General features: G+C 39.7%; 1 protein-coding gene across 1 annotated transcript; it reads right to left on the minus strand.

Moving 5' to 3' along the window:
- Nucleotides 1-14,172: 14,172 nt before the first annotated feature.
- LOC103715261 (pentatricopeptide repeat-containing protein At4g18520, chloroplastic) lies at nucleotides 14,173-18,123 on the minus strand. The gene has a single exon (XM_008802832.4). It carries the CDS (start codon nucleotides 17,981-17,983, stop codon nucleotides 16,133-16,135), a length of 1,851 nt encoding a protein of 616 aa, XP_008801054.2. The 5' UTR covers nucleotides 17,984-18,123; the 3' UTR covers nucleotides 14,173-16,132.
- Between the last annotated feature and the right edge of the window lie 1,053 nt (nucleotides 18,124-19,176).

Here is a 19,176-nt window from a genome sequence, read left to right on the forward strand (position 1 = left end):
GGAAAAATAAATCGACATGTATTTCACTTGCATTGTGATTGCTGAAGTCTTGATTTTTGGAGATGCATCATACAATAATTAAAACTAGAACATCTGATCGCTAAGCAGTGGATTGTAACCATGAGGGCAGGTCCAAGTTCACAGTCTGCATTCTTGTTTAAATGAAATGATTCCCATCTTTTCTAGGTCACAACTTTGCGTTAGACCAACCAAATGATGTAATGTCAGCCCAATGCAACTCCATTGACTCCGCAATTACAGTATATTACTAGAACAAGAGGAGAGAGAACATAAATATTTTTATTTTAAAAATAAAGGTGTTGGAAAATTAGAATTCTTTTTGAGAAAGATTGGCAATTACCTATCATACACTTCGTGAGGTTATGAAATGAAAAGTTGACTAGAAACAAGCAAGGCACGTAAAAATAAGAAATTTGGAATGGATGGAAAAGGATTAAAAAAAATCAAAACAAGATAGCCAGTCATCCCAGCAACTGTAGCCCAAGTGCTATTACAACCCATGTCCCCATTAGACATTGTTGTTGTCATTTGAGTGTTGGTTGATGCATCATATTCTGCAAGGAAGAAAAAAATCTACTCTTGTTGAGGTCCAGGGAGGTCGGGCTCCGGCCCACGCGTCTAGCGCTACGGGGAGATTTTCTGCCCTTCGACCTCACCATTGATGAGGTCAAGAGAGGTCGGGTGTCCAGCGCTACGGAGGATCTGCCGCCCTCCGTCCTCGTCCTCACTGGTCTCAGACAGTGGAGGCGACTACTTCTCCTAAGAGGTATTGTCCGTTTTGAAGGGGGTTTCATAATCTCTTTTCAACGCACGATTTTGCCCCATAAAAGACGCCTCTGAAGAGAAAGAGGTAGCCCCCTTCATTTAAAGAACAAATCTCTCCATTATCTAGTCGATGTGGGACTAAGTTCGGATCCTTTATTTCCACAACATAGCCTTCCTAGTGGAGGGGTCTCTGCCGAGGTCAAGGGCTCTCAACGAAAGCACCATTGTTGAGGTCAAGGAAGGTCGGGTTCCGGCCTGCGCGTGCAGCGCTACGGGGGGATTTTCTGCCCTCCGACCTCACCATTGATGAGGTCAAGGGAGGTCGGGCTCCGGCCTGCGCGTCCAGCGCTACGAGGGGATCTGTCGCCCTCCGACCTCGTCCCCACTGGTCTCAAACAGCGGAGGCGACTGCTTCTCCTCAGAGGTATCGTCCGCTTTGAAAGGGGTTTCATAGTCTCTTCCCAACGTACGGTTTTACCCCATAAAAGGTGCCTCTGAAGAGAAAAGGGGTAGCTCCCCTCCATTTAAGGAACAAACCTTTCCGCTATCTAGTCGCTGTGGAACTAAGTTCGGATCCTTTATTCCCACAACAACTCCTAATCCTACTTTTTCATTGGATACACGGACAAATAAATCAAGGATTTTTTCCCCTTTCATTAAGAGCAATAAAAACAAATCAATGCTCGACCATTGCATTGATCAAATTGGTGCCAAACTCAAAATATTTGGGTTTGAAACTTGACTAAAATCGATCGAGCTTTAAAATTCAAAATTGAGCTCGATCTCAATCAAAAAAAAAAAAAAACAATACTTGAAACTCGGCTCGAATATCAATCTAGCCAAATTCGAGTCTGAGCTTGAATTTGAACCTTAGTCATAATTAAAAAATATGATTAAAACAAAATATAACAAAATATTATATTTTTAAAATATTAAATTAATAATATATATTATAAATAAATTATAATATTATTAAAAAATATATATACTTAACTAAGCTCGTGTGAAAAACTATTTGAGCTACTTGAGCTCCGTAATAATCGAGTCAAGCTTAGACTCGAGTTAAGTTTGAGCAGCTCGCAAGTTGGTTAGCTTATTTGCACTCCCTAAGGGGGTTGAAGCAAGGATTGACACCTTTTGAAGTCGAACCCTATCTCTTGCCGCTTGTGACAAGGGTAATACCATCCAACCCAAGGTTTGATGGAAGAAAAGCTCAAACATGGATCTAAAGTCTAGACGTTTGCTCAAATGGGTTGGGTCAAGATCATGTTCAATGTGGAACTGACCGGTTTAGAGATGAATTGTGTTCTATTACATCCAAACAATTCAGTTGCTAAGACATTTTGACTAGAGAACGACACATTCACTGATCTAATCTTTAACCGCTCATGAAAGTATAGTTTAAGCTTCCTCACATCTCAAATTGTATCCTCCACGTAAGCAAAACTCTATGCGTGAACATTTATACCATCCACGTACTCTTATAGACCTGCGATCTTTTTGTACCTAGGACTCTTGGAGGTTCTTCGACTCACTCCCACTTCTATTCAACGTTTCCAGCTTGGAATTTAACCTAACCCAGGCTAATGGAGCAAATGGATTTGGACTCATCTAACAGGAATTGGCACCTAATCCAGGCTAATTTGAACTTGGATCCATAGCCTAGCTAAATTTACTTCCTGTTGGGTTAGTTTTAGGCCAAGTATGACCGGAAGTTGACATTCAGCTCCAGAATCAAACTTTTGCATAATTAAATATCTCATAGAGCTTGTCAAGTTAAAATTGTTATATTTTGCTAGGATGGAGCTCATGGTTAGCTGCTCCATTACTTGGCTTATTTTGGGTTTTGGTCTTAGTTCATATTCTACCTTTTTCCCCCTTGAATAATCTAGATAACCACCGGAAAAATGAGAGAGTTTATTTTTGTTAAGTCGTACATTTTATTTTTAGCTATTTTTTTATATAGATTATTTTTGTTAAATATTTGCATAAAGTATGTTGACCAAATGTATTAGAAAAAAAAAAAGGAGAAAAAAATTATAAAGAAGCGGATAGAAAGATTTTACATATATAATAACCTCGCTGCTTTTAGTTAGAATTCTCAAACCCTAACATATTTTACGATACCACATCAGGAATCGATATAAACTGTATTTATATAACATCATTGATGATATGGTGAATTAGGTAAAGTTATTAAGAGGACAATCAGGTTAATTAAGTAACTAGTGGTTCGCAGTAGATTTGAACTCATAGCCTCTTGATGATTACACTTGAAGAAGATCAAGCTTCTATTGTCTGACTCTTTTTCTTCGTATCAATGGGCATGATATTTGTGTTTCCATGTCCGTTACATGTTTTTAATGCAATGCTTATAAATAAGATAAAGGTTTGTACACTATGGTATATAAAACTATCTAACATAACCATTTTAGCTTCAGCAAGCAAAGAATCAATATCATCATTTAGAAATATTTTTGATGAATCAAAAATCAAATAAGATATCAAAGTGAATCAATATGATATTTTTTTTTTTTGAATTATCATTAACCAATCATTATATAAGGGGCACCTGCCTTTGCCAGCGTGCCAGAGTAGTTATCATGAATAACTAGAACTTATATAAGAAAACACTTATTAATTTCTTATGCAAAATGTTCTAGTAAAGTGCTCCAGAGGGACCATATTATCTTATTTATCTCATTGTGGGTTGCTATGATTTGTAATAACAAGCTCCATACCATTCCTCTATCTTTTGCCTTTGTTTTTCAAACAAATATGTTTTTTTGAAAACATAAATATTGAAAATAATCAGTTGTTATTACGATGACCAAATCATCCGCTTCAAATCCCGCTTTGATCTCCACAAGCACCATTGTTATCACTTCCACTTTTCCCCTCCATCTCACGGACTCTTGTTTCCACTACCACCCACAACACATAACAAATATCAGAACAGATTGGATCGTACAATGTTCATCTTTGAATTCTTGAAGGATGGACATTCAAGTCGCCCTTTCTTTTGTCTCGAACCTGCCTCATGCAAAAGAATGCGGCTCCAATCCTAGAATAATCCAATTGATGTGACATTTGCAAGCCTTTTCAACTCTTGTACGAGTCAAAGTTCCGAGTTTTGCACAAATAATTTTTAATTGTCGAAATATTTTTTTTTAAAAAATAATTTATAAAGATATGATGTCTTTAAAAATAGTTTTATTGTATTTGGTTAATCATGGAAAAGTAGCCATTTTAGATAGGGCAACAAATGGGTCAGGTCGACCCATAACCTGACCCATGTAAGATCCGACCCAAACTGAATTTTTAGGAACCCTAGATTGGGTCTTAAATTTGGACCCGTTCTATTTTTCGGGTCGAGTCTGGTCCACCCAATTTTGACCCGAACCCGGATCCAACCCGACCCATTTTAGGACAACATTATTTGGGCCTCGAAAGTTAGAGAGTAATAGTATCATTTGGGCCTACTTTTTAGATCGGGTCTGGGTTATGCATGGACTCGATTCGACCCAAATGACCCGTTGGGTCAAAATTTGTAGGCATGGACCCGACCAGATCCGATCCAATTTTCAATCAAGTCGGATCTGGGTCCAAAATTAGGACCCGAACAAAAAATCGGATAGGATCGGATTGGGGTCACTCACGATCCGATCCGACCGACCCATTTGCAGCCCTAATTTTAGAGTGGTTTATATTTGGTTGAGCATCTACTTTTCAAGAACAGATATGTGAAATATCTATTATACCCTTAATAAAGAAAAAAAATTTTATCCATATATTTTGATGGCTTAAGGATAGTTTTGGAGAAAAAAAACATCATAATTCTCAATTGATAGAAAGGTAGTTTTTCCATATTTCTCATTAATTTTTCTTTACCACAAAATATGAAAATCTTATTTTCATAAAAATGCTACTTTTTTATCACTATTTTTTTTAAACTCCAACTAAACAAAAGATCTTTCTTTATTTTCTCTGTTTACCATACTTTTCTCTCTTCTTTTTCCATGAACCAAACATCCCTCACATTTTAGTTAACAAGCTAAACGAATGTGGTCTACCAATTTATTATTAAATAAATAAGTAGGACCGGATTATCTATTTCACAATTTAGATTTAGATTTGAGGATTTTGACCTCTGATTGATAAATTTTCTTAGAGCATCCATGCATAGTGTCAACCTGATACAACCCCAACTCAGTGCGACAAATTGTGACCTTTATAATATAACAGTAGACGACCAGATTCGGATCGTGTTCCAGCTTAGCCCGTTACCAGCCGAATTACACTCCTCCTAGGTCAGTTGCCGCCACCTTCCACTAAAATGGCGACACGTCGACCGAACTCGATTCTTCAACCTCTCGTGAGAGTACATCTTACACTCCCCACCTACTTTGATGCGAAGCTCCCTCGCACACTTGCAGGGCCACATCCCGCATAAAGAAACTCTACGAGACCATTTAACTACCCGCCACGTGGACAGCTGTATCTCTCTGGAAGCTGCTTCGACTCACTCTCCCTCACGTGCACGTGGGACGAAATTTTTTAAAGGGAAAAAAAAAAAATTGCAGCCTATATCTCACTGACAACCAGATTTTTTTTTCCGGCTTGGAAAAAATTCTCCCGACTTTAGATCTTAAATAGAAGGGCCTGGGAGAACTCGCATTGACTTGGACTTCCGGGTAATGGCTAGAACCGGTGCGTGTAAGCGATCAATCACCCCCAAGTTGGTTAGCATTGAGGCCGAAGTAGAAGAAGAGATAGACCTCTCTTGGTCCAAAATCTGGTCTTGAGCTGAACCCATAATTAGGTTGGGTTAGTTTTTGTGCCTAATGTGATCGGAGCTGGATATCGATTTAAGATCAAATGGCAAGTTAAAATTGCTACAATTTGGTAGAATGAATGATTTTTTGAAATATCAGTCGATTGTTTGAGTTCATAGTTAATAAATCACTTGGTTTGCGTACTTTGGGATTTCGCGATCATAGTTTAATGATCCACTCTACTTGCAACAAATTGGTGTTACGATAGATAGGATAAGAAAATTTGTTTTTATTGATGTTTATCGCTGCAATGATCAAGCCAAGTTTGTTTAGTTTGGGGTATACTTCGCTGATATAATGGTCAAAACATGTAAATAGAAAAAAGAGTCATAAAAAGTTAAAAAGGAATGATTGTGAAAGCCGTGCTAGGGTCTTAGATTTTCTTTGGTGACCTAGCAAGTTAGGGAAATATTCTAGGATGCATGGAACTTAACTTTGAGCTCTAATTTGGATGAGATCAACATCATGCTCAATCCGGCTTACTCGGCCTAAATAGAAGAAAGCTGTTCCATTCACTCTAGCCAAGATGGTCTAAAACTGGTCCTGTTTTGAAATTGGCTGTCTGAAGTCAAATTCCTAGTAGGTAAGCTTACATTGAAGGTGACTGCATGTGTTACTAAATCCTAATTAAATCTCCATCCACCTCTTTTAAGTCTTAACCTCACATCTTAACCATGGTTAACAAAGTAGTAAGCCCAACCCTAGCAACAGGGCGAATCCTATTCCCATCCACTCCTGGCCCCCCCAGCTTTTATTAGAGAACCTTCGATTAGAAGGTACCATTAAGACCTTAAACCATGGATTATTATTATAACCTTGGGCTAATTAATACCCCTTCCAATCCCCACTTGTCCTCCCTCACCTATTTCTACGGGCAGCTGAGAGCCACCCTTCAGCGAGCTCGCCGCGCCTGCCCGTCCTGCCCGTCCTGCCCGTCTCCCTCCTCTACTTCCAGTAAAAAAAAAAAGCAAGGAAAAAAAAAACCCTTCGCTGCTCTCCCTCTTTCTTTTCTTCTACTTCGTTCTCGGCCCTCATTCTCCGCTCGGATCTCTCTTCCAGGTACCGTCTCTGCCTCCGTTCTCGCTGTTTTCTTGCTGAAATTCCCGTTTTTCGCCCCCAAAACTCGATATTCGCTGGTTTTCTGGTGTTTCCCGTTCTAATCCCGGGGTTTTAGGCATTTCTTTCTCCCTTTTCGAGTTTTCGGTCGATCTAACTTTCTCTGCCTGGATTCTCACTGGTTTCTTTTGATTTCGTTTTCCAATTTCGGGGAAGTCGGTGTCTTTTTTGTTTTTTCCAGAATTTGGTTTTCTTTTGAAAGATTTTTCTTCATTGCCGTTTTTTTTGAGATTCGTTGTTTAACGGTCTCCGTTAGATCTGACGGCTTCTGTTCCATCTCCCACCTCGTCCTCCCGCTTCCCAGGTTCACCGGGAGACGAGATCTCGGCCGTCCAAAAAAAATGGAGCCTGTGATGCCAGCAAGGGTCCCCCTCTTCCCGCTAACGTGCGCCGCCGAGGCCCCCGCCGTGGGTCTCCTCACCGCCGCCGTCGCCAAAGCCCCCCTCCCTTCCCCGGTGAGCTCAATCCCCCCGTTAACCCCCTTAATCCATTTAAATCCCTTTTCAGTTCATCCATGGATCCACTCTTAGCAAGAAATCCCTGTCTTGGTAAGGGCTCGGTTCTATCTTGCGCGGCGGTGGGTCCCATTCCGGACCCGAGGGGCAATATATTTCGGTTTTTGGTTATCTTTGGGTTCCGCGGTCGGTCCCGCCGCGGATAAAAGCATCGGTTTGTTTATATCTGGTGGGTGGTCTCCAGAATATTCGAATTCGGGGAAGCGAATATTCGCTGATTTTGTGTTGTATATGTATTTTTTTATTTGCACTCTTTTTTTGTGTGTGTGTAAGAACAAAACTGGTCCACGGCTTTGATGCTGAGGGTGGTACGTTTCGCGTCTAGAAATGGTGGTGGAAATATCATTGTTCCACGTGCGAGCGGGGCCATTGGCTTAACGGTCGCATGATACGTCCTTATCCTAAGTTTGGTGAAAAATTGAATAAATAATGAGTTTCTAGGTTGTAACGTCATTTACAAATAAACTACTCTTTTATGAATATTTACGTAGAGGGCCCTCCCCAAGTTTGACTTCGAACTTTTTCTATAGGTTTTTATGACTAATAAAAAAAAATGATTAAAATTAAATTATCTTGATTGAATTGTTTGACTTTTGAATAATGTTGCCACAAGTTAAAATAAATGTTTTTTTATTTGTTTCGAGAACAGCACAAGTTATTAAAAATGTTGCATTTTTAACTATTGGTCAGCGTGAGATCTTTCTTGATGGTTGATACTGCCGTTTTGCGAGCTAAGGACTAGATTAAGTTATCAATTCTATACCTATCTTTTATACCAAAAAAAATCTCATACCTATCTGAATAAAGGAACAGTGAAAATATATATCACTTAGCTTTTGATGGCTTCTTTATGGGTACGCCATAATGGTGATCGTTAATTGATCAGGAGCACTTGTTTTTGGCCAATGGTATCTTAAGATGCCTTCATTGAAATTATTTTGATGGAATCATGTGGGAGGTCTACCAATGTGATGTTGGACATGGGCTGACGGAATGTGGTACTTCTAGATTTCACTTCCAGAAATTTTCTATGTGAGTGCGTGAAAGACAGCATTGTCCTTTGTACTCTTTTTAATTGTTGCTGGATTGTCAAAGGTTTGGTAAGCTTTCTACTTAATCTAATTAACATAGAACTGTTAGAAGTTAAGACCATACCTTGGTGAACTAGGACAATGTGGTGATGGCTGCCTTTGAGTTAGGCAGAAAGTGGTTCTTCATTTCAGTGCTTATTTAATTTCATGAGAATGGAAATCTTTTAAACAAAACTGAAATCTCTTCCAATGTCAATGGCTTTAGGCTTTAGGTTCTTTTAAGCCTCCTTGTTTCATGTTCAGGTTTTTTGTTGGGATTTCTATTTGTTTCCATGTAGAAGCTGCTTGTTCGCATTTTGAAGTAGTTTTCTTATTGTCCAGGATCCGCTCTATATTATGCCTGATTTTCAAGTGAACAGACAGAACCATGACAAAAATGAGCCTGTTGATGCTGATGAGGAAGATGGTGGCGAAGATGGGGATGGGGATGGTGAAGATGGTGACCTTGGGGAGGGTGAAGAGGAGATCTCTGAGGAAGATGGGGAGGGATATGAGAACCCCAACAATAGCGGTAGCAAGAAGGCCCCAGGTGGCGATGCTGGAGGTGAAGAGAACGGAGAGGATGAAGAGGAAGAGCCTGAGGAGCAGGAGGGTGGTGACGACGACGATGATGGAGATGACGACGACGACGATGACGACGATGATGGTGGGGATGATGAGGAAGAGGTGGTCGAGGAGGAAGAAGATCAGGAAAATGAGGATGAGGAGGAAGACGATGAGGACGAGGCACTTCAGCCCCCAAAGAAGAGGAAGAAGTGAGCCTTTTTTAAGTTTAAGGTCTTTTTTTTTGTTAGAAGTTTCCTTTTCTTTCTTCTGTCCCTCTCCTATCTCCTAACTATGGTGTTATCTTATTTAGAGTGATGTCTACCCACCTTTCGGCATGGGTGGGCTATGTAGGACTACTGTTATCTAATGCGTTAAGAGAGCTTCACAAAATTCTGAGATACATTGAGCCAAACTAGCCTAGCCAGTCAATACTTTCAAATTTGGCAATTCAAGAATGATGCTTAAAATTAGGAGATACTGATATCTCCATTTAGATGGAAACTTGAATGAATGTGTAGGTCATATTTGGTGTTGCATGTAGGGAGATGTTTTCATGTGAATCATGTGGGGTCTGTTTGGTTGCATGTAGTTGAATTTATCGGAGTTTAATCAGTCTGACCGACGGAAATCTAATGGTTTTTTCTGGTAAATACTGCGATCAGCGAGTGGTTTGTGGGCAAAACCCTAGGCTGCCATGGGTTGAGAGGAATGGAGAAGGTTTTGGGTCAGGGAAAGAGATTGCAGCCCAAATGTTTGGTGAGGCATGGTATGATACTCTGTATCTCTGGTTGTGGTAGTCGGAGTTGTTGCATCACTAACTTAAATCCAGTGTCTGATTTCACATTATTGCGATTATATACTGAATGGTTGGATTCGTTTCATCACATATTTTGGAGCAACATTTCAATTAGATACTAAAGATCATTTGCAGCATTTTGATCTCTGACCACAAGAAGCATGAGACAAGCTACAGTAGATGGAACAGAAAGCCGAGTGTTGTCGCATAAATTAACAAGAATTTTGCTATTGTATGTTCAACAGTATGTCTGATACCTGTGGACATCATCAGGGGTCGGAAATTAGTGTAGGGGATAGTTTCTCATAATCAAAGGTAATTTTATACTTTTGCAGACACAATATTTGGTGGAGATTAAAAAAAAAAAAATTGAAGGGTGTCAGCTAATTAGGTTGGTAAAATAGTTGATGATGATACCAAGAAAATGTTAGCTTGCCTTCTGTCTTCCCATAGAGTTGAAGGGTTGGGGATATTGGGAGAGGGCTTTGAGGGTTAGAGGTATTTAGAGAAGAGCAATCTCCATTGTATAGCCAAATGCCTTTGGCCTATCATACTCAAAAGAAGAGATGGAGATTTCAGAGTACTCATAGGATGCCAACATAGGCAGATGCATTCAGAATTTAGATCATAATCTTGCCCCTTTCCCAGGGTGTGCATCAAGCTGGGTAGTCCAGTCCCTGGGCTTGATAATATTTTGAGGTTTATAAAATGCATGCAGAATTTAATTTGTTCGCTTCTAAACTAAATATAGAAACAGGAAACAAAACATAGAATCTGTAGCATCCAGAGGTTCTATTATATGATTAAATTCCAGCACATTTGCTATGCTATAGAACAAGGATTATACTTGTCCATGTAGTAGAGATGCTTGTGTCATGCATCCTTTAGAGGATCTCCTTACCTTTATTTCCTGTTATACTAATAACATGTCGAAAAGATGATCAAACATGATGGCACTTGGCGTTGCACTTGGTGTGTGCTTCGTCGCAGTCAAGGTGGCACCGATTGTGCTCATCGCCACGAGGAAGCTGGACGCAGTTCTCCGAGATGCACACACTCATCAGGTCTCCGCACCAATGCTCGCACCATAACTCTCCTTCGTCCAGGTCTGTCTCAGATTGTAGGTCACCACCAAGTGGCTGAGCCTCACCCTTGCTTGAGACCACCAGCAAAAGGAATATCATGCCAATGACCTTCTCCATCACCATTGCCATTTTTTTGGTTTGGTTTGGATGTCTTAATTGGTATTTCTTGTCTCCATACATATAGGATGGTGTTTAAGTAGTTTCGTAATTATATTAGTGTATCCGCCGGCACCTCATGTGTGAGAATAACTGTTGTGGGTGGCCAGAAGGTGTGCACCTAATTCTCCGTTTGGTTGGGTTCATGAGAGGGAGAATGGATAGGGTTGAAAGGATCGATGGAGCATCTGAGAGGTGGGTTTATAAGAGACTCATGCCCCATCTTTTATTTTTTAAAAGGTAGTTTAGTAAAAATATCATACAAATATCATTCATTATTCTTTCCATTCCTTCTATACTAAAGTGGAGGGAATCATTCCTATCCATCTTTCCATATTTCACCACATACATAGAAAGGTAGATTCTATCCTTCTTTCAATCCATCCTTTGTGCCAAATAGAGATTAAGAGTTATAAGTTGCTGGGGAAGGTTGTGTGGCAATCTTAAGTAGAATATAGTATTATTGAAGGGTTTTTGCACGTTACGCTCAATATTTTTGATAATATTATGTATTAAATCTCTCTTTATCCCTATTTGCAAACTGATTAAAATAAAAAAAATATTGATTTGCATCACACACCTTGGATAAAAGTTCCATCGAGAAGCCATATTACCCTTGGTGTTAGTGGGGACCGTTGAGGATTTAGGGAGGAAGGGGGAGGACTAGCAGCAATGGAGGAGGTAGTGGGGGAGGAAGTCCAGTGAACCCTGAATGCTAAATGGGGGAATGGGAAAACCTGTTCTTCAATGGAGGGGATCTTAAATTTTTTGTGTTTTATTGTTCATGGTTGACCCTGGTTGAGAATAACTAGGGATATAATCCTCATTCAGCATCTTTGGTGATCAACTTAACCATGGCCTATGATTCACGTAGGAGATGACATTGTAACAAGAGGTTTTTGCAAATAAATATAATCTTTTTTCCTAGGTTGATTTGCAAAAAGGAGTAAGAAAAGATTTAATGCACCATATTGGACAACAACTTGATATGTCTTTACATGTAGGGAAGGCAATTGAGGCCAGATCTAAATGGTGCATAGTTCCAGTTTATCATGTTAACAAATCCCATCCTTATTCTTGTTACTCAAATATTCTCATATTTGGAAATGGTTGCAAAGTCACCACCATTTCATTGAATTAATGAAATAATGAAGGAAAGAGGATTCAAATACAAGAGAAAACAGAACACTTCAACTAGATGTATCATCTGCAATGAGATGGATAAAATTTTCTCCCCCTCCCCTGTTTTCCTTCTTTATTTCTTGGAAAAGCAAGAGAAAGATTGGAATCTGTCAGTTCCCTTATGTTTAATAAGAATGGATATAGATGCTTACTTCCTTGTTGAGTTTATTGACTGGGCTTTGGATTACATTTCTTTATGGAGTTCACGTTTTTTTTTTTGGAGTTTTGCTCTTCTATCTGGTAATCAATTCCAAATTTGTTTATTTACCAGAGCCATTATTCCAAGAGGCGAGTTCTTGATTTAGTTGTATCACCTGGTGAACATAGTCATGAGACCCAACTATGGTTTTAATTTATGAGAGAATAGATACGCAAATTATGACTGGCCGACCCCAGAAGGCCGAGCTCAGAAAGCCGAGCCGATCTTAGAAGGCCGATCTCGTCGTCCCCATGTTGCGGCCATGCCCTGCAGCAGCCTCAGCGTGCCATGTTTTGCTTGCTGGCCATGCCACGACATATTAATCAGGGACCACACCCTGTCACACCTATCAACACCTTACCGTTCACAGGAACGGCCTATGCCGTGCGCCTCAAGCAAGCTCTAGCTGCGCGCCATCTGTCTAAAATCAATCTCCTCCCATGATGAGGACGAGTCATACCTCAGCCACCTGGGCACCTCTACGGAGACTATAAATAGCCCTATCGAATAACACCTAAGAGACTTTTGGACCAACTAAGATCCACTCTAACTTAAGCGTCGGAGAGCCCTCACCGGAACCATTGGTGAGGCTTTGTGCAGGTACGCCGTCGTACGGGAGGTGGCTCTCCTTCTTCTGCTCCAGCCGGCAGCTCCCTCGACTCCCTCGGTGTGGTCACCCTCGGGCCAAATTTGAACCACAACAACTATCTAGGATATATTTGGTATTGTAAGTACTTTTGGTGGACAACACATGTCTTAAGTCACTAAAAAATTACACACAAAGCAAAATTGAGATGAGATGCTTACCGTAGGTATGCATTAGATAGATAGAAAATGTTTGGTTTGTTGATAAAAGGAACGCAAACTACAGTATCATGCAGGAGTACCGAACTTAAACACCATATTGAAAATATTTATCTTGTTTACTCCCACCAAAAAAAAAATGTCGTTTGCTAGGGGCATTGTTGAAAAAAAAAGGGATAAAAAAGTGTGGTTCCACTTCCAACAACTATCTTGTTAGGCAGTAAAAAGGGCAATCCATGAAGTTCACAAGGCATGCAGGTAACACAGCAATGAAGGCTTTATACCAGTTAGGCAAAAAAATTCAAGTGGTCAGTCGAGGTTGAAGGTCTTTTAATCTTTAATAACAATTTACATTTCAAGTAAATTGGCATGATGAATAAGGAGGAGTTTGGAGATTTCCTCGCCGATTGAATTGCTTACAAATAACAACACTTCTGGCCAATAACTTTATGATTTACAGAATGTCGCAGCGTGCTAACATTTTAGAATTTAGAACATAAGTAGGCATTCAAACAACAAATTGGTTAAATATCAATATCACCTAAACGCTGACCATGGAGTGCAAATCATATGGAAATTCTAGGCGAGGAGACTATGCATTGATTAAAAAATTGTCCTGATGATCTGATATGCCTCTTTTTCTGTTTTCTCATTTTTATTATTTTTTGAGAGTAAAACAGTGGATTATCCACCCCTCATTTCATTGAGAAATGAAATAAGAGATCAGCTGTGCAAATTGGATCATGATAAGCTAATTTTCTCCAACTACTCATTTGCTGTTCAACTAGAAAATGCCTCATCATTCTGCTTTTGTATAAAATTTTCTTTTTCCAGGCAATAATGCCTGAAAATCTAAAAAATTTTGGTCGTCTTTTGACTTATGCAGGCTATGAATTTCACCATAGCAAACCTTAGAGAGAACTAAAACTGAACATGCACTGTGTAAACCAATCCATGAGAGCACGCACTTCTTAAAATGCAGGTTCCAATACAATCAACATTGCCAACACAAGACCCAACCTTCACAACAATCTCAGTCTAAAAGCAGTTTCCAATATGCACTCTTGATAATGGACTTGTTAAAAAATATAGCCTCCAAACACATTAAAAATACATAACTGAAAATAACTTCCTCCATTGTAGCCATGAGGGGGGTGGGGTGTTAAAGAACAATCTTGAGGCCTAATAACATTATCATTTATTAGATCTTGAAGCCTTACATTGTTGCTCAATTTGTTCATATGAAGGACAACAATAGAATGAATATAAAATGTGTTTCTTATTGTCTGCATTGTGGGTGGACACAGTCCTAAGCTTTCACATTATATAAATAGAGGATACGTTAGCAAGTTGGAGAACCACTTAGGCCCGTGGCACTCCCATGCTCGATGCAGGAGGCTCAGCTTGGTCACCACCTGAGCCATCATCACCGCCAGGATAGTTGCAGGCTCCATGACACAATACGCTGGCTTGATCACAAGTTTGGTGACACTGGATATACTCTTCAACTGCATCGATCTAAGTGCACAGCTTGACGATGCACAGGCTCTGTCCGTGGTAGCACCGGCTGTGGCAAATCTCTGGTGCAGCAACCTGCACATCGTCATCGCTTCTCGGACAGGCAATGGTCGAGACAGCGAGCATAAGGATCAGCACTGCCACCGATTTGGGCTTCTCCATTGCCATTCTTTGTTTGCAGTGAAGAAGTTTGTGGTTGCTAAATGTATATATAGAGAGGAAAGACTCAGGCAAGTTCTGAATTAATCAGCTGTCTTGCTCCAGCACTTCTTGTGTGACCACACACATGGCCGTGTGGGATGTGGTAATTCCAAGGATGCAAGGCATATTAAATTTAACTTAAAACTCAGCTACACAGTTTAAGAAGTGAAAAGTGTCTCCCTTCTATAATTCCAATTAGCAAATGGGTCTGATCAACTATAGCCCTTAACCTCGGTAACAATCTCCCACTCATCCTGGAAGATTTACAGAGGGACTCTTCCCAAGTTTTGGAAACCATCTCAAGATCATCTTCAAATTTTCCGAGTGTCAATAGCCATGATCAGCTGCAATGGTTTACAGCTGTTGCCGATGTTTAGAACACCAGTATCACTCAAATTACTGAAAGCTAGAAAGAAATTATGTCTCCATGCTCTTTGGGACCCTGAATCAGCTGAGCACGGAGTTCTTCATAGAGAGAGAGAGAGAGATAAACTACTGGCCTGGACATAGGTGCTTTGTTTTGAAGAAATTGGAAATAACTGCTATTTTGAAAGAACAAAATGAACAAATAATAGAGCAAATAAGAAACGTGATGCAAATTTCTCTTAAAAAAAATATTGCAAATCAGGAACAGAAATTCAGCATGAGTTTCTCAAGCATCACCTGATTGGCTTGGGGGTAAATTTAATATTGCAAGGAAAGTCTTAAAGAAATCTTCAGAGGAAACTGTGCATGAAGAAGAGCAGTCATGTACAGCAATATGAGTGCATCTACATGATTTTAGGTGTTATTCCATCCTCGAAGAGTCCTACCTAACTAACCAAGGATAGGCATTGAAATAGCTTTTTCATGACCCTCAAAAAAAAAAGAAGCAAGAGCTTTATCATGATGTTGATAAAACCATGAAGAATGCGATAATTTCCATTCTCTATCTTTAATTTTGGACATGTTCAGATTTAAAATTTAATTGCTCTTGGCATATTTATTTTTGTGATAAAACCAGCTTACTGGGTTAGTTACAACCTCTACCATGATACACGGCATTTCAATCCCTTCTTTGCCCCTGCTTGAGCAACCAACCAGCCAGCATACCTCTTCAGAAGATGTTGAATGCTTTCTGTGCTGACAATCTGTCCCCATGCTGTTTTGTTGCTGACAATCTGTGTCTGTGTCTTGGATTGTTCTTTAATCCTGCAAATGAACTGTCATACTAGAGAACATAAGTAACAGTGCCTCACTGGCTTTTAGAATGAGTCCATCATTGGGTTCACCATTGCCCAACATCAACATTCTTGACTGCAATCAACTTGACAGAGAACAGCATGGGGCAGAACACTCTGATTCCCACTGGATATCTCCACATACACTGAGAACAGTTGCATGAACAAAGTCATCGACATATAATCCTTCTTCCTGCATTCGATACATGAGCTTTAAAGCCTCTCTGCAGAGCCCATTTTTTGCATATCCTATGATCATTGATTTCCAAGAAACCAAGTTGCGTTCTGGCATGGTATCAAAAACTCTTAGTGCATCTGCAGTGCCGCCACACCTCATGTACATATCAATGAGTGCACTGCCAACAAAAACATTTGAAAGAGCTCTGGTCTTATTTACAGAAGCATGAATCAATTGTCCATGCCTCATAGCTTCTATCTTAGCGCAAGCTTTCAGAGCTGAAGAATAAGTGAATGGATTTGGCTCCAAACCTTCACATAACATATCATTCAAGAATCCAAGTGCCTCCGATCCGTGCTCAAGGCTGCTATAGCCTGAAATTATAGCAGTCCATGAGATGACATCTCTTGCAGGCATAGTTCCTAGAACTCTTGCAGCATAAGCATACTCTCCACATTTACAGTAGAACCAAATGAGCGTGCTCCCAATATGAACATTTTCCCGAATATAACATTTTAGTATCTGTCCATGAACTTCTTTTCCGAGGTATAAAGATCCAATAGAACCACAAGCACTAAGAACACTAACAATGGTCATATTATTAGCAAATACACGGCGCTCCTTCATTCTTTGGAACAACAAAATGGCCTTCTTTCCGAGACCCCTTTGAGAGTAACCTGAAATCATGGAGGTCCATGTAATTGTATTTCTCTTGGGCATCGAATCAAAGACTATCCGAGCATCCTTGACCTCACTGCATCTTACATACATAGTCACTAGGGAACTTCCCACATATACGTCTTCTTTGAACATTCTTTTGAGTATAGCACCATGCAGCTGCTTCCCAAATCTCAAAGCTTTCACTTCCCCACAAGCCTTCAGAACACTACAAACGGTGAATTCATTTGGGCGAAACCCATTGTACTGCATCTGCGAGAACATCGAAAATGCCTCTTCTCCATGCCCATGCTGTGCATAAGCTGTGATCATCGAAGTCCAACTAATGACATCCCGCTTAGGCATCCTATCAAACATTCTAGATGCACCAAGAAGGTCGCCACATTGGGCATAGAAGTACACGAGAGCACTATCCACTATCAAATTGCTCCAATTTCCTTTTACAACACCAGCATGAATTTGCGTCCCAAGCTCATAATCCATTCTATTACCGCACGACTTCAATAGACACACAAATGTCAAGCTGTTAGCCTCGACATTGTCCTCAACCATCCCCTCGAACAGTCTCAGAACTTCATCCTCTAGACCTGCTTTGAGATACCCATTAAGCATCGCCGTCCAAGAAACAACATTTCGCTCGGGCATTCTATCAAACAACTTCCTCGCATGAAGCAACTCGTGGAACCTCACATAGGCACTGATCAGATTATTGATCACAAAAGTTACAGAGCTATCAAACAACCTAATCGCAACCGCGTGCAGACATTTAACTTCTGTCAGATGAGAGCACGACGTAAGGAGCGAAGACAGTGTTTTGGGATCCAATTGAGAAACCGGGAAGCATTCGGAAGAATTAGGACGTGGGTCTTTAACAGAGCATTCACGACTACGGATTGCTTCAATTTGGAAGGTAATGGAGGCATTCTTGGATGGGATTTTGAGGAAATTTTTGTGGGAACTCTTCCGAACAGCTCTTCTATCTGTTCCTTTGAGTGGGAATGGTGGAAGAAGTGCTGAGGGAAGAAAGCAGTGACGGATTTGGGTGTCAAGATTTGGGACGGAGAGAGACGCCAGCATCGGCGGGAGATTTTGTTAGAGACGTTGGCGAGAGAAAGGCCGCGGTAAAATTAAGTAATATAAAGAAGAAAGCTTGGAGGAATAGAAGACGAGCACCGGCCTTTGGCTGTCCTGATGCTCCCTCCTGATCCTCTATGATCTCTACACGTGGATCATCCCGAGATCTTAGATCTTGTGATTTGAAGCAACTCGTACGAAACTTGTGCCTTAAATTAGATCCATATCTCGGCCCTACTTCTAAGTCTTCTATGTGGGTTTGGAGAGATCCAACTGACCCAACCTAACGCTAGATACCATATAGACAAAAAAAACATGAGGGAGCTCCTTGTCAATACTCACTCAATTATAGATAGAAGAATATGGACAAACAAAAAATTATACATACATACATACATACATACATACATACATACATACATATGTATGTATGTATGTATGTATGTATGTATGTATGTATGTATGTATGTATGTATGTATGTATGTATTGTGAATTTGTATCAATGAGCAGTATTTAACTATGATGTCCATGATGTAAAATGATCTAGCGAACCTATATTTATTTTTTTGGTATCTGCAATGCAATTATATAAAATTCGACTAGATTTTGCGAATGAGCAGGAGATCTTTTTGGTACCTAGGCTGTTTTTCATATCTTTTTATGAGTTTTCTAATCTACTATATATAATGAGAACTCTTTATGTCAAGGGTAAAGCTGAATTGATTTTTCTATTGATAGAATGAGGCCTAAATTCTCTCTCCTCTTTTCTTTGTATGCAGAACAATGCAATAAGAGAGCAGCATAATGTTCTCCCTCTACCAAAAAAAAAAGCATAATTAAGCCCCAAATCCCAATAATCGGGTTTATCATGGAAGAAATCTTTTTATAGAAGGACTTTTATATGAGACATCTTTTAATTTATAGAAAATCTTGTCTCTTATTATTTATAGAAAATCCAAGTATCTCACCTCATTGAAAAAATAAAATAAGATATCATAAAAAGGGAGATATGTTTTTGTAGAAAGACTCTTATATGAGACATCTTTTTATATGTTAAAAAATCTGAAAATTCTAATAGGAAAAACAAAATATGAGAATCTTGGAAAGACGGATCTTTAAAGAGATGATATTGTATTTTTCAAATCAAAAGAATAAACCGGCATGGTAAACAAGCTTTTTTTTTTTTTGAAAAGAA

The sequence above is a fragment of the Phoenix dactylifera genome, unplaced genomic scaffold (assembly GCF_009389715.1).
Source record: "Phoenix dactylifera cultivar Barhee BC4 unplaced genomic scaffold, palm_55x_up_171113_PBpolish2nd_filt_p 000190F, whole genome shotgun sequence".
Lineage (NCBI taxonomy): Eukaryota > Viridiplantae > Streptophyta > Magnoliopsida > Arecales > Arecaceae > Phoenix > Phoenix dactylifera.